This window comes from Anopheles ziemanni, chromosome 3, assembly GCF_943734765.1.
Source record: "Anopheles ziemanni chromosome 3, idAnoZiCoDA_A2_x.2, whole genome shotgun sequence".
NCBI lineage: Eukaryota > Metazoa > Arthropoda > Insecta > Diptera > Culicidae > Anopheles > Anopheles ziemanni.
Genome location: NC_080706.1, coordinates 7,405,399 through 7,428,181, shown reverse-complemented (window position 1 = coordinate 7,428,181; position 22,783 = coordinate 7,405,399). Strand labels below are relative to the sequence as shown.

The 22,783-nt window shown below is 46.5% G+C and overlaps 1 protein-coding gene across 1 annotated transcript; it reads right to left on the bottom strand.

The window, feature by feature from the left end:
- Nucleotides 1-824: 824 nt before the first annotated feature.
- LOC131289637 (uncharacterized) lies at nucleotides 825-20,043 on the bottom strand. The gene is made up of 3 exons (XM_058318934.1): nucleotides 19,888-20,043; nucleotides 4,974-6,020; nucleotides 825-4,472 (listed from the first exon to the last, which is right to left on the bottom strand). The coding sequence occupies exons 1-3, from the start codon at nucleotides 20,041-20,043 to the stop codon at nucleotides 825-827; spliced, it is 4,851 nt and encodes a 1,616-aa protein (XP_058174917.1).
- Nucleotides 20,044-22,783: the final 2,740 nt, after the last annotated feature.

Sequence of the window (22,783 nt, the reverse complement as noted above, 5' to 3'; positions counted from 1 at the left end):
GCGAAAGTTGTCTCTGCAGCTTATGTGGCTAGAATTAATTACCTATTTAAAAATATGCTGGAAGAAATGAAAACAAATACGCATCCACTGCAAATCCGTCTGCCCGGAATATGGGAGCTCCTATTAAATGTATAGCTTATTAGAATATTGTTTTTCTTTTCCTTAAAAAGTTTCAGTTTTCATCTAATCTCTAATGTTCCGTGATGGAGAGTTTTGGGGCGAGCAGTCTCCATAAAGATTTTACGAACAATGCAACAACTTGTCCAGAGGAGGTAAACAATAAAAAGACACTAACTAAATTACTCTAAAGGACCCCTGCGTAGTGTGTAAAATTTATGTTTCCTTCTTCTACCTTGCGTCCGTATCTTCTACCACCTTCTCGTCGATAGACTAATTTTGACTGGATTTGGCCAAGCGGAATGGTTCTACAGGGAAGTATATTGCTGTGCTCTTGCCTTAAAGGGTAATTTTACTAAATGGCTCGTGTGTTAGCTTAGAGATATAAGAAACTAATAAAATGATCCACGGAAAACGGAAGGACACTTGACGAATTTTGCACGATCTCCATCGTCTATACGATCTATCTATCTTTTCTCCCTGCCGCCCGGTACGGCGCGTATACTTTCGTTCAAGCTTTGCATTGCTTTGCTTATTAGTGATGGTGGCAAAAAGGGGGGCCACGGCATGTTTGTCTTTAGCTGAATAGAACTACTTGAAGTAGAACAAGAGCAGCAGTCATGCCTAGTGATGTTGATTATTGCATTAAAAGTTCATGTGGCGGCCTGCGCTTGCTTTTGCGCGGACGAACGATTGCAAGCCATAGATCACAGATCGTCGGTTTCCATTTTCACCTCGGGCACGATGATCGGTTGATCGTCGTCACTTTCCTCCCGCGACGGTGCGTGATCTTCTTCCTCCGCGTCACTGCTGTCGATCAGTAAGGGTTGCGACGGTTCTTGCTGGTGCGGGCCACCGCCGTTCAGTTGCTGCATTCGCTGCTGAAGTTGTTGTTGTATGGTGCGATGATGCTGCTGCTGCTGTTGAAGATGATGTTGCGCCAAGGCATGGGCGGTGTAGGAATTGAAGGCCTCCTGGTTGCCAAACACCGAGTGGTAGTTGAAGTCGAACGACTCGCCCTCCCCACTATTCTCCGCCATTCCCTGATGGGGATGGAACTGATCCCAGAGGGATTGGTTTTCCTCGTGCGACCGACCACCTGTCTGACCATGGGCTGTGTCCGGGGCACTCATCTGTATACCGTAATCGCTGTAATCGATCCATTCGTTCCCCCCACCACCGGTATGCCCATTTGTGATACCATTGATCGCCGCGGCCATTGCCTGTATCGACGCTCCGTTCATCATGCCTGCCGGCGCACCCGATGTGCCATTCATCGCCGACCCCCCTCCTGCTCCTCCTCCTGTGCGAGCCAATAGTTCCGCCGGTGTGACCATCCCTCCATTGGCAAACATTCCAGCCATCGCAGCAGCAGCGGCCGCTCGATTCGCACCGGACACGCTGGTAGGTCCACCACCACTGACCGCCGCCCCAAAGGGATACATCAGTTCGGCCTTGCGTCTGCGCCGGCGACGCCGTGGTTCACCCTCGGGACGTATTTCGTGCACGTGTTGTCCACGGAACTGATCGACCGTGCCGTCCGCGTTCAGATACACCGCTGCGTGGCAACTCCGAATGGCCGAACATCGCCACACCTTACGACCGTCCTTGCGCACGTAGTGCAGGAAGTAGCGACAGTTCTGGAACACCAGCACGTCACGATTTTTCCAATTCTTCACGATCTTGTAATCGCGTGTCCCGATCAGATCGGATGTGTCGTGTTGCTGTTGCTGAGGGCTGGGTGTTTTGGCCGGCCCTTGAAGGTAGTCACCCGGGGCGTGATTGTGCGGCTGCTGACTCGCCTGGATGACGACCCCGTTTAGGTCGGTGTAGAGCGACGCGTGACACTGCTGCTTCTTGACATCGAAATTGCAACATCGATAGAATGCACTCCGTTCCGTCGGGTGGCGCGTCACGAAACGATACTGGAAGCCGTTGTGAAGGACGATCTTCGACAAAGCCCGATCGAAACCACCCTCGAAGGATCCGACCCCATTGCCTATTATTTCCTCAACATCCTCTTCCTCTTCTTCCGACTTTTGCGCACGGTTCGTAGCGGTCGAGCCCTGCTCGGCTCCCCAGCTGTCCACCGTGGGATGGTTGTGGCTAAAGTCTTCCGGAACCTGGAGCGTTTTGTTCGGGAGCAAAAGCACCGTTGCCCGACACCCGGACACGGCCGAACAGCGGAACACAATTTTACCATCCTTGCGCGAATAGTCGAGATAGAACCGGCCGTTTCGGTAGATAACCAAATCGCGCCCTTTCGAGTTTTTCGTTAGGATGAAATCCGTCGTGCCAATCTCTTCCGCCGGGAGCCGAACCTTCGGTAGCTCCTCGTCGATCTGCCCACCGGCCACCTCAGGCCAAACCGTCGGAATGGGATGATTGTGTTCGTGATTGCGTGTGCTCACCAGCTCGTACGAGTCTTCTCGCGTATGGAACGACACTGGACACTTTGTCTCGAGTCTCATTGCGCACCGCCAGTAGATGGTTCCCTCGCGCTTTCGTGTCGCGAACCGGAAACGATGACCCTGGTGTGTGATGTACCGATGGTAAGCTCCACCGATGCCACCGCCACGCGGGAACACATCGCCCCCCGCGCTATCTAGCTGCTCGTTCGAACCGTCCAGGTCATCAGCCTTGCCCATCCCGCCACCACCCACCGACGAGTGGCTTAGGATCTTTTTCGGCGGGGAATGATTGTGATCGACAAGTTTGGCGAAATTAATTGAACCATCCGGGAACAGATGTACCGAGCCACGACACAACCGATGGGACGAGCAGCGCCACACCTGGCCACCACTTTTCTTCTTGTAATCCTCAAAGTAGCGCCAACCGAGGTAGATCATGATTTCCTTGTTTTTGTAGTTTTTGATGATCCGATAGCCGTTCCTTCGGGCCACCTCCGGGTCCTTACTCAGCGGCTCCACTCCACCCGACGGTCCGGTATTGGACGGCCCGCTCTCTGCTGCCGTTTGGGCCGCTTTCCACGCGGCCATTGCAGCCGGATCGCCACCATCGACGGACAGCTTGATCGGGCTCGTTATTAAACTATCCTTCGTGATGTACTTCTCCATGTCCTCCACCGGTGGGTGGGTGTGGATGAAATTTTTCGCCTCCTGAATGGTGCTGTTCGGTAGCAGGAATGCTCCGGCGGGACAGTTTTTAAACATCGTGCACCGATACGATCGTCGACCGTTTTTCGACTCGTACTGGAAGTAGTACCGGTAGCCCTTGTAGATGAGAAACTCTCGCTTTTGGCCACTCTTAACCAGCTTGAAGTCGGTCGAGCCTTCCGCTTCTTCGCCCTTCGCTGGTAGGCGGATTTCGCACAGCATTGCGTTCTCGTGCGGCTCGGACGGATCCGGAGGATCGTGATTGTGCGGCTGATCGTTCACATTGAGAAACTCAAGGTTTCGCTTCGTCTGTATCGACGCAAGGCAGTCCTTTTCGTGGCGCAGGACGCACCGCCAGTAGAAGCTGCCCTCGGGGCGCGCGTGGCAGTACTTGTATCGGTAGCCCTCGTACACGATGATCTTCTGTGGTCGGCGTTTTTTGTCCTCCTCTTCGGTAACCACGGCTCCTTCCCCACCTGCTCCGTCATCCTTCCGTTCGTCCGGCAGCTCCATGTCGTAGTTGACGTTCGTCTCCTTGCAAACCTTTGCCACCCGTCCGTCCGGCCGTAGGAATACGGTGTCCGTACAGGATTGCTCTCCGTCGCTCGTGCACCGGTAAATCCGCACACCATCCTTGCGCGTCATGATCAACCCGTGGCTGTGGCCAGCGTAAATAAGCAGCTCCGTACCATCGTCCGCCCTCCGAAGCTCGTAGTGGCACTTCCGGTCAGCAAGATCTTCAGCGCCAGCAGCTAGCGATTCCTTTCTCAAACGCTCCAGCTCCTCGTTGTGGTTGGCGGATGCGGCCGCTGCGGCCATCAGCGCAGCCGTCGCTATCACTCTCCGCTGGGCCAGTTCCATCTGTCGTTGGCGAAGCATCTGCTGCTGTTGCTGCTGCCGGAGCAGACGCTCCTGTTGCGCCTGGTGCTGCTGTTGCTGCTGGAGGAGAAGTTGCCGCTGGAGCTGTTCCGCCTCGAGCGGATCCGGTTGGATCGTTTCGTAGCGCTTGTCGGCGTCCGGTTCGGTCGGCGGGTGGGTGTGCGATAGTTCGTTGGTTTTAAACAACCGACCGGCGTAGCTGCAGATCTTCACCGGGCATCCGGTGACGCTGCACGCCCAGTACCACTTCGGTAACCCGCTGACCGATTTGTTCCGTCGCAGAAACCGATTGTCGTCGAAGATTATGTTGTACGAGTTGAAGCGTGCTTTCACTACCATGAAGTTGGTCGATCCTCCATCCTAAAAAGGGAGAGAAATTTCATCAGTGTTTGCCATGGATTTTAAAATACAGTATTACAATTTCGTATTCCTATACTTTTTTTTCAATCACGGTCGGTTTATGCGATATTTATACTCATTTTTCCCATTTAAGTTTTTCTTAATTTGATTTAAAAGTTACATTTATATTCAATCTTAGAAATGTTGCTTTGCTTTTATTTGTTCAAGGGATCACGCTTTTACAGGTTTCCTTCGTGAAAATGATAAATGTTCATGGCTTTACTAAAGTTGCTGCAAAAATGTAAGTGCTGATACTAGAACATTATGGTACCATTTTCTTCATGATCTTCAAATAGTATTTCATATATTGTTTTTATCATATTCATCTTCTTCTTACAAATAAACATTTATGGATCTCACAGCAATAAGCAAAACAGCAAATTTGTATAAGCTTGAAAGACAGAATCGAGATCTCTACCTTAAGTAAATTTGAGTGTGAAAGACATTTGGTAGTTTACGTACCCGAGAGTAGTTTGGATTCGGTGCGCCGGCATTATAAATCAGCTCCCGTAGACCGTCGTCCAGGAACTTTTGCACCTTCTTCGTCGGCTCGATCGTTCCGCCACTGGCACGCCGGTGCGGTCCCTGCGGGGATACGACCATCGCCATCCGTCCCATCACCCCACCGCCTCCGCTCGCAACCATCCCGTTCAACCTCTGGAGCTCCCGGTAGACCGCTTCCCGTTGGTGGTACGCCAGCAGGTTGTTGCTGCTACCGCTACTACCACCACCTGCCGGCAGCATGTCACCCGTCTCGAACCGCTGAGGACGTCCCCGCTTGCCGGTCACGTTCGAGTAGTCGGTAATCTTGAGCGTCCTCAGCCCGGACGCACCCGGTTGGGGCGCGAATTCCGTCGTCTTCCAGGGACGATCATACGACGCGGAACTGGCCGCCTCATCGTTGCTACTCCCGTTGGCCGTCAACCCATCGCCACCGACGCCACCGTCGGAGCTGACCTCGTGCTCACCCTCGTCGATCTGCGTCTCTTGCGCCAGGAACTGGTTCGGATTGAAGAACTCTTCCTCGTCGTCGTCCTCTTCCCCCTCGGGCTGCTCCTGCTGCGGCTCGTGCTTGTGGCCAATGGCTTCCTCCTGCTCATCAATCACTTCCTGCTTCACACGATACCGGGGCTGCCCTCGATTCGCTTCCTCGTCGTCATCGAAACCATCGTCCGCCCCTCCTCCTTCTCCTCCGGTTCCATTGAAAGGCTTCCCCGCTTCACCACCGACCGTACCGCGGTGGCTTCGGTGGTCCACATCGTCACCGTCGCTCAACCGACGCCGCTTACACTGGGCCAGGATCTGCTGGCGCGCATCGGCCTCCTCTTCCGCCCCGTTACCGTGGGGATCCGTCCCCACGGCCAGGCCTAGCCCGGCGAAGAAACTGACCCGCTTCTTGCGCAGCAGCCGATCGTTCTCCACGCACTTCGCTTTGTACTTGTAGAAGGCCTCGATGCTGACGATACAGTTGGCGCAGATGTTGGCATCGTGATCGTCGCGAAAGCTGAGCTGCATTTCGCAACCATGTTAGCGCCGTCGCCATGGTGACGACAAGGGATCGAGTTACCACACACCACATGGCACAAGATGGTAGGTTGGTTCCACAGGTTTGTGGAAGGAAGAAAGATTTGAAAAAGAAAAGATAACAAATGTTACAAAAGAAGTTTACAGCGGGGTCACACAAATCATAAATCATATTATGGGTATCTTGCACGTTGCTTCACTTATTTCCTCCCCCTTTTCCCACTCCCAACCGCCACAGCAAGTGAAGAGGTTTTCTAAAATCGTTTGCATAGAGATAAAGCGTGTGCATTGGGCAACTTGTACAGCTACACCCCGAAAAAGAAAAACGAAAACCCCGATCTTGGGATCCAACAAAAAAAAAGACGAAAAAATAAGGGCGATAATTTTGGAGTATTGGGCATTTTTAACACTGTCAATCAGCGTTTGGCCGCCACCCCGAGACAACAATACTATTGTAAACGCAATATGGAACACCGTCGGAGCGAAGAGGGTAGCGAATGGTCCCCGTCCGATAGGGACGTCTGCCGGAGGGACGAGGGATATTGTAAGATTTCTTTCAAAAGATAAGGGAATTGCTGTCGCCGTTTCTTTGGGAGTGTGCTTGACTTGCCAGCTCTGAAGCGGTGGCGATATGGGGTGTGTGTGATGATGGTACGGTACATCCGAACAAAAAAAAAAAATGATTAAAAAGAATCAATCTTTATTTGAAAAAATATGCCACGGTACACGCAAGAAAAAACGTAATAGAAAATCAGCCCATAGTTACACACAGTTACACTTGATAGTAACCTGCTGGGAACGGCCCCAGGAGTAGGGTGCCGTGAGGGGAGATCGGTTGGAACCGGCTACGTTGGGTGTCGCGCTGCAGTTGCGTAACGATGAATTCTCTATTTAAATATTGACATATCGATTCGGAAACGAACCGCATGTCGCGACACGAGGAGCATGAGGCGAGCGAAAAAGGGTATATTTGAATAACGGACTCGAAACGAACACCGGCCGCATCTAGAATTTCATGAAAATCTACTCCAATCCAAAAAGGGAGATATGCCCAGCCTGTCAGCCAGCCAGCCAGCTATTCCGATGGGCTCCGATCGTGTGTGTGTGTGTGTGTCTGGCTGTGTTATTTATGCACGCCATGAAGAAGACCAAGAGCGAAAGAAGAAGGAAACCAGGAGGCACCGTATAGCTTCTTCGCGGTTGGCCGATTTTATGCTTCCTACTATTACAACACATATCATCCCCGCCACGCAAACCGCACTCGATTATTATTTCGCTCTATCTAATGCAAATGAATTGTGTTTTTACCCCCTTCCCACCGTTGTTGGTTTCTTTTACTCCGACTCGTCTAATTACGCTAATTGTGCAACGTAAAACCGAACCGAACATCGAACATTCGGTTTTACGTTTCAATTTTATACTCGGTTGTTTCACAAAAAACAGAGACGAAAACCCGTGATAGAAAGCAGCGGGCGCAAGGGAATCGCAAAAAAAAAAATAATACTCAAGAAAGAAATATAATCAACTTTTTAATCCGCTCCGAAACGACGAGGAACATCGATCACTTCATGGATTTGTGTGTTTGTGTGTGTAGGTAAAAATATGTTTATCGCTCTCCTGGCGTATAAAAAAGGCACTGAAGAAAGACTTGGCATACCGGGCGCCACCGTGGTATGCGTGAATGGAGGAGGTACAGTGACCGGCAGAAAAACAACAACTGAACTCGAACACTGCTGTTCGTCCCAATTAAAGGAATTTATTCCTTTAAGCAGTCCCATGAAAACATAGAAAAAAATATCGAAAAACCCACAATGACAAACTCTTCGAGCGTTAGAAAAGATCGCCTTTTATCATACACATTTTTGTTACCTCACCACCCGCCCCCCCACCCCCTCTCCCTCTCCTCATCTCACCCCTTATGTTTTCGAATGGCCGGAAATGTTTTGATAAAACTGGTGGTAGTGTGTGCAGACGAGGTGGTAAGAAACCGTTCATAATTTTATGGCTGTTTTAACGAACCTCAATTCACTATTATCCTATTTCGTACAGGAAAAAAAAAATAGGCCACTCGCATACTATCAGCAAATATTTGTAAGGCCAGTGCGTTTGTTTTGTTGATAACATAGTATTTCATTCTTGCTTTTAACGTAAAGCACATGGAGAAATGATTTTGCTATGGGTTTTCCACAAAACACAAAGATAAGTTTAAAAATAATGTTTAACAAATACAAGAAGAAACATATTTATTTTCACACAAAAAAAAACGAGTTGAAGATAAGGACAACGTTACATAACAGTTGAATAAAACTAGACATTGCGCATACGAAAGAAAAAATTAACTTATTTCTCGGCCTCATATGAATGAAATATCAACTATTTAAATGAGTGGGGTTTTTTATGTGTTTTTACTATCTCTAATTACACCTTCACACAAATGCAAATCTAATTATACCGAGTGCGTCAATTTGGTGAAACTATTTTAGGCTTTTTCGAGATGTTTTCAAGGTTTTCAAATGGTATTTAAAAGGTACATTTAGAATCCTTCAAGTGATGTAATTATTTTGTCTGCATGATTTTGCGTCATTGCGCGCTGGTTCGTTAAAAAGACAAAAAAATGATCGAGTCGGAGTAAACCTTGTTGTCGAGAAAAACTTGAATAACTTTTGGGGAAAAAAAAGTATGTACTATATAGTTGATTCAAAACCACACAGGAACAAAAACAAAGTTTATATTTTTACGATGCAAAATAATCCCACAACTCATCCACAAAGTTTCAGTTTTCAAAGTTGGTTTCCATGCTAAGCTTGGTTCCATACTATGGAAATTTGCGTTAGTATCGAACTTTGTGATCGATTTTGGCGCCATTTTTCATCGTAAAAATATAAACTTTTTCTTAAATGCGCGTTTTCCGCAACCGCTTTCCAGCGCACTGTTTTTCTGGGCTAATTTTTTACTTTTTTTTTGTTTGGAAGTCGTTCAACTTTTACTCGACAACAACGTTTACTTCAGCACGAATCCTCCTTTGTTACACAAATAACTCCGGCTAGCAAATAGTTTTATGGTTTTGGCTGGTATTTGCTCTTTTCCACGGTTTGAAGCGATTCGTGTAGAAACCGGAATAGAGTTTAATGGCTTAGTCTGGAAAGAAAAAGATGGCTGACCTTCACTTTTTGTGAAGACTTTAAGATGAACAGATGGACTTTGACTAAACCCTGGCTACGAGAGTGGTTTCTGGTAGATTTGTAAATAATATTCATTGGCAGCGATGCGCAGCAATTTTTAAGATTTTTATAGTAAGAAGATTGTTCACGTACTTAGTATGTTTTCAAATATACTTAGTATGTTTTCAAGGGAAATGCGTGGCGCCACTTATTCCCCCTTTATAACATTAAAAGCTCTGATGAGGAAAATACAAACGAACAATATGAAGATCATCTATGAAAATGGTGTAAACCATCACAAGTTTCTTCCGACTGGCAGAAAAAAGGCTGAGCAAGCATTGCGCAATTTTTACACACGCTAATCTTTTTCTTTCCTTTCTTCAACTATCGCAAAACCAACTGCACACGATCTAGTTCGGTTGCGTTCGATCTATAAAAGGCGTGCTAGTACTAGGCTGGAGCTTGAAAGAAGCTGGCTGGAATATTCCAAAGAGCGAACGGAAACGTTTCGATAGTACAAACACTTTTAAAAAAAGCTGTATAAGAAAATGTTGAACTATGCGCTTACGTCGATACCATCGGCCCAGGGGGTTCCAGCATACGATTACTGATGCAAAATGCTAAGTCACGTCCAATTGTGTGGCTCGAGCTGGCGGGATGGCGGCATCGAGGTGAGGGCCCGGTCCCCGGTAAGGAGGACGATGTATGTTCAAAACGCAAACGCAAAGACGAATAACAAGATATTCTAGACCAACCGAAGGCTAGTGGAAAGATCTTCAAGACATGGTTGAAGATTGCTTCAATCTACTACAAGATGTGCATGTTGGCTAGCGCTTCGTTTTCGTGTGTGTGTGTGTGCGCCTGTATGAGGTTTGGATTTGCATTTTCCGTGCTTTTTCTGTTCGTTACTGTTTTTGCGATGCTTGTCGGGTGGTGCGTACCACCAACCGGAGGTAGTACACCTCCTCCTGACTTCTTTTCGGTGTGCTGGGCCAATGCGTGTTTGTCTGTGAAAATATGTTGCCATTTGCCAGCACACAATCGCATTCAATCGCATCTCCAACCAGCCCCTGGTCCACCCCCTCGCCATCCATCCGCCAGGGCTGGTATTGGAATGCCAATTTATTATGCTTTTCCTCTCCCTCACACCGCCACAGAGTACGTTCTCTCCATGGTTTCCCTCTCTCTCTCACTCTCTCTCTATGTTTTTCCATTTTTGCATTACAAAACTTCGAGCTAAGTATAAGACAAACAGACACCGTTCGCTCTAAAGGCACAATTTATTTCAGCGCAGCCATAAACAGTGCGCCAGCACACAACGGTTTTTATGTAGTACGTCCATTGCGCACAAATACACACATACCGTAAAGGAAAGACAATGAGGAGAAATAACACATTCAAAAAAAGATTGTTACAAAAGCGAGCAAGCATCATTTAATGTGTGCTTTTACGTTGTTCAAAATCAAACAAAAATGGAACAAATCGGCGAACCGGTCGAGATGTGTTATTTTCGACGTAAAGCTGAGCCATCCTTTCTATTGCTCCCGGTGGATGGGCAATCAGCAACCAAACGTTTGACTTTTTAAACCAAGCCACGGACCAACTGCCGGGCGATGCTTCCATTTGTTTTGCAACGCGGAGGAAATCTCAAAGCACGAAAGAAGCCTTGAGACTCTTTTTGTAAAAAAAAGAAACACCCATTTCGTTTCAACAATTTACAAAACCATAATAAGAACAAGGCTGGCCTCGGAAGAGAGCAGCGGCCGAGCTATGGGAGTGAAATGAAAAGAAATTGTTCAAAAGTCAAACAGAGAACAGAAAGTAAGGCAAACGACGAGCCGAAACGTCAAAGTCTCGAATTTCCGTACATAATAAAAATGAGCAATATTTCATCATTTCTCATACTGGCAGGGTTGACCGAGGAGGATGGTGGCGGAACGAGGGCGTGGAAAAAGGAAATTTGACTCGTCCTCTCCCCACCACCGGGCGCGCCCATCATCACCACCACCCATCGTCGTCATCGTAGTCGTCGTGGTCCACATACTTGGACGAAAAGCATTATGATGCTTTTATTTTCATTTCTGACTTTTCTGTTTGTATGGTGTGGGTTTGTGTGTGTCTGTGAGTGTTATATTTTTCTGTTGTCTGTTCGTTCTTGTTGTTTTTCCATATGGCCCCATTTTTATTTTTTCGAACTTTTTCCATGTTCTCGTTTTCGAAATGTATTCTATCGTTCGCTTTTTCCGTATGTATCGAAACACCTCTCTGCAAACACCACTCTCGGCAGCGGCCACAACCCATCCCCCTGGCATCGTTTCAATCTTCATCAATCGGCCCCCTTCCCCCGTCCTCTTCCTGTCGCCTTCTTCAGAGACTTTAAATATTCCTGTACCACCCACCAAACTCCGGCCAGATCGGCTAAAGCACACGCTTATTATGATTTTCATGTTTTATTTTATTTTTGTTTTCGAAAGCTTCTTCACCTTTTCTATCTTCCCATCGAGCGAGCGACGACCTGCCGGTTCATCCGTGTTCGATGAATTCGGTTCGCGATTCGCGTTCGTTCGCAGAGATTCTCATCGTAAACAACAAGATACATAAATTCGTAAATGGATAGACAATTTCACAAATTCAAATTGTTCAAACTTTTTTTCATCTTTGTTTTTTGTAAAAAATGTTTCAGGTTAACTGCAAATTAAAAGCATTTTTCTCATGCAGCTTTGACCAGTTTTATCAAACAATCTGTCAACAAGTTTTAGTAAGATGGAAAAAACACACATTGGACTACACAATACGAGACAGGGATGATTCTCAAAGTTTTTAGATAATTTCACTCATACCTAGACGATTGAAATCGTAAATTAATACATCGTAAACTAGATGATTGTTGTACTAGCATCACTTGAAAATATGACACTCTTAAATTATCGAGTACATCAAAACAAAATTTATCAAATGAGAGTATACTTATTCAATTAAGCCAATTGTATTCATTGCAACATACGTCAGTTCTATTGGTTCGAAGTGATCGGTTGAGAATCACTGCTTCCAGCGCTTGCTCGGTGGTCGTTGTGATTTTGATTCGTCGCCACGGTGTCGTAGGCACGTGGCGTTGTGTGTGCCGAGTCTGTTTCGACGGTTTGTTTTATGATTATTATTACCGTTCGCGGTGTTGTTATTGCTATTAGCGATACTATTTACATGCCGTTTGGGCGCCCACTTTATCCGCCACACAACATCGATTGATTGCGCGACGAACCTCCATCGAACCCTGCCCCCGGGATGGTGGTGCGATGCTGATCGTCCGTTCAAAAGTGGGATGAATTTGCGACTGTCTGTGTCCACTTTAATGCTCCTGCTTTCGCGTCCGCTTATGCACTCTATGTTGGGCGAACATTTGGACGGAGGGAGCGCGCTACCCAAACCGAATCAAGGATGATTCACATGGCGACATAAATCGAATTCGAACGACCGGGCATGTTATGTAATAATAGTGCATGGGGAAAGGGACTAAGGGACTGGGGGTTGAATTGATGGATAGGGAAAAATATTAATCAAAGCAACGCGCGTCAAAAACGCATACATTCACACCGCGCAGCACCATGTTCGGGATTGATGGGATTTAAAAACGAAAAAAGCATAGTAAAACATTCCTACAGATCGACATTTTCAATTCCCAACATACTGCCATGATATTAATACGAGGCGGACGGGCGCAGAGAAGAGATGATGTAGCGAACACCACAATTATGATATTGATCATACTGCCGTTTGATTATGCTGACGACAAGACATAAACGAGCACCACCCGGGGGGAGCGAGAGAGACGGAAGTGAATCGATGAGAGAGAAAGAGGTGGACCGCCTCCCTCTTTTCATGCTCGTTCTCCGTCTTTCTCTATTTAAACTACGGGAAATGTGCATGGAATATACAATTAATGAGCGAACGGGAGGGAAGCTGAGAGATGAAGAAGGAAACAGAAATTGTATAAATGAAACAACTTGCCAAGTACGGAAAGAAATTGACGAGAAGTTGTCGACAAGAGCATGTCCGAGAACAGTTCACTGGGTGCTTTTGTGTTTGTGGGCTTGATGGCCAAATGTACGTGTGCTTCGGGCGGGGTGGCCTGGAGGACAGCAAGGGGTTGGCAGGTTGCCCCACGGGGAGGGGATGAAACTTTAGAAGCACCATTTATCGACCCAGCAGCGGCAGCAACAGTACAATTGAGAGTTGTTATTGGTGTAGTTTAGATGCATTCGTCGAGCGATTGTGAAGACCGTAGGGACGGAGGGGGGATGGGATAGGGGGACAAAAGTAACCAGCAGGAAAGGTACACACAGAAATAATACTGTATATGCCGTGACGAGGGCCTTAAAGCAAATGATGATAGTAATAAAAATCCGTAACTGTACAAAAATGGCTGTTATATGCCCGACCGGCAATAGAAACGCGCACATTGCCACACACAACGCGCAAATGGGATATGTATGGGAAGGGAGGGGGTTCCTAGGGGGGTTTCATAAAAGGTTTCCATATCATGGCTTTATTCAATATGGGTGTCGTACGTTAAATAGGATAGTTTACTACGAAAATTATCATGTGTGATTATTAAAAAATAAAAATTTTACTTATAACGATTTTACATTGCAATTTAAGTTTTCACGGTAAAAAATGACGCCACCAATCTATCGTAAAGCTGATCAATTTAATTGATCCTGGTTGACAATCATTGTTTGCTAGATACGAATATAATTTACATGCCCAGTTTCAAGGTAAGTTGAGCAGTTTATCGAAAAATATGTCTTTAAGCTGTTTACGTGTCCGCTTTACGTGCCCGTAAAGGCGTTTTTATTCAAAACAGATGTTTAAATCTCCTAAGAAAACTACAAACACCCAGTGTGATTCCAACACCACTACCAACGCTTTGTTGGACCAGAAAACGCAAATACCATCATTTCGTATTGCGCACCGCTTACTATGCTGCCTTTTGCACACAGCAGTATTATTGCTACCGCGGTTGATGTTGCTAATAGCGATGGCAATAGTGGGAAAGGATATAAAGATGGAATTTGAAACCACTTCGCAACAAATGGTAACAGCCAGCGGGACTGAACCACATCCGCGCGAACGGGGGTTAAAAATAAAACAGCAAAGCAACATCCAATCAATTCAATCAATGCAATGAACGATGGAGGAACAAATCAGAGAATGGGAAAGAATCTTGTAAAAACCTATTGTACCCCTTCATGGAATCGGGAAGGGTACATGCATGCATGCACACAAACAAATACATGGATTCTCATCAAGTGGAAGTTGTTAAAGATCGTGCAGACGCTGCTGACGGGTATGGCCAAAGGTGGCGGGGGGCGAATGAGGGGATGATCTCTAACGGCGTTCTGCTGTGCATCATAAAATTAACCACAGGCGCACGAGAACGCCATGTGTTGCACCATGAATGCACCTTCTTTCTATGCTTGGCTAGCGGAGTCCGCCGCAAAGAAGCGAATCGCCGAGGATAACCGATTCTCTCGGGTGGATTTGCGGGTGGGCGGAGGGAACGAAGGGAAGGGAAGCACGCGCGACGGTAGACGGTAGCTAGACGGACAGATCCAGATCCAGCGGAAAAGAAGCCCCCCGCGGCGACGACGACGACGACGACGACGACGACGACGACGACGGACGTCGAACGATGACACTTTGCCGGGGATGCAATAAACGGACTCTCTGCGCTCCCTCTCTCTCCCTCTCTGAGAAAGAAAAAGAGCACAGCATCCCAACACCATGCGCGAAAAAGAGAGCGCCTTGAAAAGGTTGAAGAGGAGAGGATCGCGGAGGGGAGCAGAGACGACGATAAAACAAATATGACATACTTTGACCTTTCTTCTAATTCGCCTCGCTCTCGCCTGCTCTGACGGGCCTTTCTCTCACCATGTTCTGTTATGCTCCTCTCATGCTCTCATGCCATGTTGGTACATAAAAAGGCGGAATAAATTGATGATCATTTCCGGAGCGCTTTCGTGTGCGAAGTCCTGCTTCGAAATGGGACGCTGGTAAAGATCGCGCGGAGGGGGGAGGGGGGGGGGGGGGGGGGGGGTAATGAAATATTTTCGAAACGAGTGTCCTGGATATGGCTTTTAACGATTTTATTTCCATCCTCATCAACAAACGCGCATTGATGTCAATTATTCTACAAACACATCTACACGGAATGAAGTTCGAGCAATTTATTTCACTTACCACTCGAAACCAGCATCAAATTGCGCTGTGTTCGAGGAGTGTGCATGTGTGCGCACACACAATCAAGCGGGTGATATTCCTAGATAAGCGCGAGTAGAATAGTTTAACAATGCGGGTCTCATCGAGATATGCGCGAGAAACTTCATCTTCCCCAGAGCTAAATTGGTGTGATTTGAGACGGAATTCTGGCGGAACTCGTAGCGAGAACGGAAATCTAAGAAAGAAGTAGCACACATAACATTCACGGCGCGAATGACGTTCACATGACGGAGGAGTTTTTAATGGAGAAAGAATACACGGGTTGGTAGTAAAAATAAAAACTCGTTAAGAACGGAAAAAACCATTCCCGCACCATACACCATCATCATCACTGCGCGCTGCTGGCAAAGACCAAGTTCAATTTACGTTAATACGAGAAGATTGAAGGCGAGGAGCGAGCAGAAAGTAAAAAAATATAAAAAAACAACTTCCCGATGGAATGTAAAATTGTTGGTATTAAAAGAGGGAAAAAAGAGCACTGAACTGAGAAGAGACTACGGGCAATGAAAAACAAGAAAAAGTAGGAAAAAACGACGTACGAAATAGAGAAGTAGATTGTGTACCGCGGTGCTAGTGTGTATGGAAACAGAAAAAACATAAAAAAACACAGATAGAAGTTGAAAAAACCTGAATACATGAGTCGAGAGAAGTACGAAGATTAATGATCGTCTATAAAATGCACATTTTCTTTGCCTCAATACAACAAAAACGGAAAAAATAATGCTAGAGTAGGATGAACCGATGGTACACGCTCCATGCGGCCAGCTCGCTCTCTCGCGCTTATCCGATTACCACGCGCGTCATCCTAGTCTGTGCTTTGCCTTGGGAAAGGAGAAGCAAAACAAATCCGAAAAGCATCACTTTGAAGAAGGCAACTCCCTGAGAGAAAGACACGATGGATTCGTAAAGACGGAGAATCGGAGCGCGAGAAATATGAAACCGGAGCATAAGACAAGACGTCGGAGCTGGTGGAGAGGATGGAAGCAAGGCGGGATGGAAGATCAAGTGAGGTAAATCGTTACCGCAAGACGCGAGCGAGACGCCAGATGCAACATATTTTCTGTTTTGTTCGCTCGCACCGCCCGGCTTGCCTCCTTGGCGTCCTTCCTTATCCTCGGTCTCTAGTTTCTGACTGTTTTTTTTTGTTTTATTTGTACAACACAGTCTAATGCCATGGATGCCCAGAGCATTCACGCACTTGAACACACATAAACCTGAGTGTATGTATCGACTCTTTTTACCAACACCAGTCCATGCCCCCGGTAGTGGGTTAGACAGAAAGACGGACGGGCTGGCGGGGGGAAGGGGGAGCGAGCGAGCGAGTGTTTTACAAAAACTCATGAAACTAAATTACACTTTTGTAACTTCATGAAAATGGGCTATTGGAGTTATGAGCGTATTTGCGTCGGTATTAGCGGCCGGGTCGAAGAAGCATGATGATGCAAAGCAGAAAACGGAGGGAGGGATTTTATGCTGCTGTTTAAGTGGATAGCATAAGTCCGTGGACCGGGCGTACGGGGAGGGGAGGGTTGGATGGGTTGTCGTGCTACTGGATGATGGTGCCTCTCGTGGTACGCTCTTGTGAATTGAGCAAATATGGAGAATGGTAACGATGTGACGGACTAACTGTGACTGACTAACTTAACGTTTGTCTGACTGACTGACAGCGCTACAACACTACAGCACACTTCAAAGTGTAGGCAGGAAGGCGATCGTGGAGTGGCGAAGGAAATGCAGAACCCGGCTGGGGGACGGAGGCTGGATGGAGTGGGCTAGTTGAGAGAGTTGGCATAAAAGATAGAATGCCTTTGAGTCGATGTGTGTTTCTTTTTCACATGCTAGGCTTGCACTTCACCTCAAAGAGTCTGAATACGTTTCATGTATAGTTATATTTTATAGCCATCAGGTATGGAGTGGTATGAAACTAAAACGAGAGCATGTTTTGAAATCAGTCGTGCTACGTGGTTCTACATAAATAGATTATTCAAATAGAACGAACATGTAAACAAGTTGCTTCAGATGCCAAATAGATTAAATAGAACATTTGTATCAAGACAAGATGATACTTAGAAAAACTGAAGTTGTTATAAAAATTATAAATACAATACAATTAACTATAAAACACAATTAACTTTAAAAAATAATGAAACAATTTTTTCAAACACAACCTTAAATACAGTTATTGATTTTCCATTACTTTCCATTATGAAAACTTTCAGGACTAAAAGAGTTTTCATGTATTTTTATTATAATTGATACTTTTGACCGGGTTCCCTGGCAGTATGTTTTCCCACCCCATCATTACTATGGCATACCGTCGGAATGGTCCCCCCTTGCTCCTCCTCCGTCACCGACACATACAGACAACAGCCGGTTGATATGCTTTTTAGTGCAACATAAAAGACTTACGAGGAGCACGGGAGAGTGAGGAACCGTGAATGGGGAACGGGTTGTAGCAATATAGCGATATTTTTCACAACATAGTGTAAAAATGGGAACGTAACCAAAGCCGCGAGAAGCCAAGACGACGACGACGACGACGACGACGACAATTGACGACGGCTCGCGCTCTGGTTTCAATTGTCCGTCGAGGGCATCCGCCATACCGATTCAACCCCCGGGTTGCTGCGGAGAAACCAAACGGAAGGCAAGCAAGATAAAAAGCTGAACTCCACAACACGGGCCAGCCGACACATTTCTGGAAAACTGGCCAGGGCAAAGGAAGGCAAGTAATACACAAAATGCTAAAGCCGAAGCGAAAAGAACCTGAAAAGAAAAGAAACTCCATTTGTGTGGATTCTTCAAAATGTTTTCAAAGATGGAAAACTGGAATCATCGAGCTGGCGGCATGGAGCACGTGAAGAAACGTCGGACCAAAATGAGAATGAAAAATTAAACCTGCACGGTGGAGCGTTTCTCAAAAGGAATGATCATTTAGAGTTACTATTGCGTACATACACACACACACGCGCGCATACACATGTGGTTGCATGTTTTTTTCTAGCCTTTTCTGTGAACATCATTATACACGGAAAAGAATTTAAAATGGGGGAAAGAAAAAAAAAGCATAAACTTAAAACTACTTCCAACTATCTATCCATCTATCGAGAGCTGCACAGATCGTAGTAGTCGTCGGGCTGCTGGCACGCCAACTTCTTGGCTCGATCGAGCGCAATCTATCTATGGCATTAAAATACATACATAAAACTACTACCACTACTACTACTTACTACCACCACTAGCACACAACGCAACGTGCCGTGTATAGATAGGTTCACTATTTCTCGCCTTCCTTGAGACTTGCTAGAGTTGAAACTTTTTTTATTTACCCCGTCTTTATAACGATTTCGTGCATTTTTTCCATTCCACACAAGGGGGCCTTCTTACGAAAGATAGAAAAAACAACAAGTCAGGCAATTAAACTTTGAATTATCCATTTCCCTTATTCATATTCTCGTGCCGTCTTTTCTTCGCGCTCCTTCCCTCTCTTTCTCTCTCACTCTCTCCCTCTCTCTCTCGCGCTATCTTGTCATTTTCAGCTGGTGAGCATTCGTTTTCTCGTACTCTTTTTCGTCGAGATGGAATCATATATATTCTCCCGCGTCTTTTCTTCCTGCCCCACAGAAGGGGCGGCCCCACCCACCCAGCTTCAACCCCTTTGCCAACCCCCTTGGCCGACGGGCGCCTTGCGACAAACAAACAACGGCGATCGACGGCGAGAACGCGATCGCGACACTATCAATGTTGCACAATGATTTGAAACCCCTGGAAAACAAACCGATTTAAGGAGCGGAAACGGGCGATATTGAAGAGCGGGGCGGAGGAATAAAAATAATAAAGGTGAATTGGAAATTGTGACTTTTCTCGCTACTCTCGGTTTGTTCGAAAAATCATTTTCCGCTCATTCATCTCGCTTTTTTCTCTTAAAGGTGCCCAGGGTTTTTGTGCTTCGCGTTAACTACTACGTCCATTGTGTGTATTTATTATGAAAGAAAGGAGCAGCAAAAAAGGAAACCCCAAGAACAAGGCATGCCCAAGTATGCGCCGCATTCGCTCGCTTTCGGCATGGAAGGCGAACAAACGCAAACTTCTCTATTGCCATCAGAAAGAAGTGGTGTAAGCTGGCGGGGCCATGCGAGCTAGAAAACCGGTATAGTTTTTTTTTTTAAAAGTCTAATCTATGCACCGTCATCATCACCACCAACACCGACGCCCATTGTAAAAGGGAAGTTTAAAAAAATACAAATTTAAATGATCGTTTTTCTGTTACTCCCATTAAAGAAGCACTTTTGTAATAGCGCTATCTCGGTTGTGTTGTGTCTTCTCTCTGTCTCTTTCCTTCTTGCTAGTCGTGCAAATCGAAGAAAAATATGCTCGTCGTTTGAACTACTTCTTGGCCAGAGGACGTCACTTACCGTTATGGTGGTGCAGTCGAAAATCTTATGAAGCAGCACTTTGTTCGGCATGTTGTTCGCCGAGGCAAACAGCGGGCAGAGGTCGTCCGACTTGCTAAAGCACAGCCGGCAGAACTGGCCATCGTGGGGAGTCAGCCGGAGATCGGACTCGTACATCCTTGACCGGGGGGTGGGGTGTACAGGAATGCTTCAATGGATATTTTCAACACTATTTTCTGGATCCTGCTCCTAGAAGATCGTTCTATCTTAATCAGCGCTTCCTCGTTCAGAAAACCATGCTTGCAGACGATCGTGCTAGTTCCGGCAGCAGGTGACGTTTCTTTAGTAAGGATTAGTTGAACCCTCTTCGATCTGGTCCTTCCTGTGTCGGCCTTGGTGACATGGTCTATGACCTCATTTTTTCACCACCCTTTTCGGTGTCATAACGCGGGTATCAGTGTGGTTGAATGGAGTCGACTGCCGAAACTGGTCCATTTGGCACCGAGCCCCAAATGTGGCCAAAACAGATATGCTCACCCCTTGGGTGATTGATTTCGTACACACAGTTACACGCAACGGTGGTGGTGACAACGGCTAATCGGGCGACCCGACTCCCGGCATCATCTCTTCATCATCATGTGGCCAGTTGTTTAACGCGAAATTGGCATTAAGATCGGCTCGGCGCGCTGCAACCACCTCGCACCAATTACCGCACTTGACAAGGGCACACCGCAGATGCCGCCGTGTCGCATACCAATCTCTACATTCATTCATTCGACACTGCACGAGGGAACGAGGGGCGAGACGACGGGCGTGCGGTCACAACGCGGTGTTTCATTTGGGGCACAACAAATAAAATGGCAATTTCAATTACTACTCGATCGGCAACCACTCTCTGTGTTCGGCGAGTACATAAGGAACCAAAAGGAAGCCGTATTTACAAAGGCACGAACACAAAAAACCTCACTAACAATCTCGGCATAGAACCGTTAGGCAACCGTATTCGTAGAACATTAGCATGCGACGGTGAAGAATTAACAATTTAAATATTGTTTTAGGCAATTTCACGCTGAATTTGCTTGTCGCGGGCACACTTTAGCAACTAGCAGTACAAAACACACGTTACTATTGCTCGTTCCTTGGCAATCACTCGCAGCACTAACCTAATGAAATTATCATAAAATTTTCACTAGACGCACAGGTATCACCCCTTGCCCTTTTGGGAGTTAATTACAGCTGTTGCAAATCTGCGTGCTCTACGCCCCACCCGAACCACCAATGCTGAAGCAGGGTCGTCCGTAACACAACATACGGAATCTGTCGACAACCGGCTCAGTCGACGTACAAAACAACACTGCTTGCCGGACGAGAGACGGAATTGCCTGTCATTCGGAGGAGGAGGAGTGAAGGAGAGAATGCATCATCTGTGCGAGTGAGAGAGAACACGGTAGAGAATTCGCCCTTTAGGGGCGAAATCGAGATAGTTCGCCAGCGGCGAGTTGAGGCGAAAATCATACACTTTTTGAATGCAAGTCCGTTGTGTTGCATGCAATCAGTTGTTTTGCAAACTGCAAGCAAACGTTGCGATTCGAACGAAAATTGTTTTCGAACTTCAGTAAAGAAAAGCAGTTCAGTGTTTTCAACATGAGCTTTTTATGATTCAAATTTATACATTACATCGACTGACAAGTTTTAAAAAACAAGGATGCTGGAATAGAGAAAGTTTATCTAAATTGAGCCCTGGTCGATTTCTTATCCCCTTTTCAGGCCAAATTGCTGGAACAATGGAAACATTGCTTCTACGAACTACAAAGTTATTTTAATGCTTACAATTTATGTTAAATTAATCTTGCTTCATATTTTCATGATCAAGAAATGTAGAAAAGCAAGATGCAACAAATACAGAAATGAACCAGAGTGTCGCTGGCTGACACTTCGGGAGAAACGTTCCGGTCGCCGTTCGGAAGTCAAGTTCAAGCCGGCGCATGCGAACCTTGCCGCATTGCCTAATTCCGGCCGATGCACGGTACAGCGCTTCCAAACAGCATCAGTTGACTCCAGAGACTCGACCGATGCGGTCGACTTCCGGGTGCGTACGCCCATCCGACCAACGACGTTCCGACGAAGTCGTGTTTTGTCTCCGCTTTCGCCTGCTGACGGCACAGGTGCGCGCTTACATCTCCGAGAGTGCATGACAATCAGAGGACTCGTTCGGCGGATTGACGGATTATCCGGGAGGAGAAATGTGAGTGCATGTGGGTGGCTGTGTGTGTGTGTGGGTGTGTGATCGTACGTGTGGCCGTGAGGAGCAAGCCTAATGCACACGATGCACAAACGACCTGGTAGTGCCAAGTTTCATTTAGCCGATTGCTGGTGATGACTACCGAAGATAGATGGGCGAAGAAGGATATCCAGTGCCGGTGGCTCATACTTTCGTGCAGAGTGGGTGATTCGTTTTATTTTTTTATGTTGCGAACAACGTGTTGTTTGGGGCTAGAGAGGGTTGGGGGAGCCATTCGGTTAGCAACACGGTCGCAAACCCTACGACAAGTTTGAAGCGGCGAGCGGCAGAGAGATTGGCGCCGGGTGATTAGTGTGTATGGAAATTTTATCTTGTACGTGTGTTGCGTTTTTGCGTCCGCTTGTTGATTATGGATCTGGGAACGTCACCGGTGCGACTGATTCCATGAATAAATATTAGAGATGTATCGCTTTATCGGCCCCAGGCAGCGCTCGTTCGCTTGTCAAACATTTTTGCAAGAATTTTAATCTGTGCTAGTGTAATTAATGAATACATTTAATAGCTCCGCACGACACCAAGGATCGTTACTAAAGTGCGTAAAGGATAGTGTTTGGAAAATCATGTAATTTAATTTATTCCTACCATGCCCCGTAACGGCAGTGTGTTTCGTAATAT

Coding starts and splice junctions, on each gene's coding strand:
- LOC131289637 (XM_058318934.1), bottom strand. CDS start 20,043: ATGTACGAGTCCGATCTCCGGCTGACTCCCCACGATGGCCAGTTCTGC. Junction 6,021..19,887: donor TCGACTGCACCACCATAACG/GTAAGTGACGTC, acceptor TGCGAAATGCAG/CTCAGCTTTCGCGACGATCA. Junction 4,473..4,973: donor CGAATCCAAACTACTCTCGG/GTACGTAAACTA, acceptor CTCCCTTTTTAG/GATGGAGGATCGACCAACTT.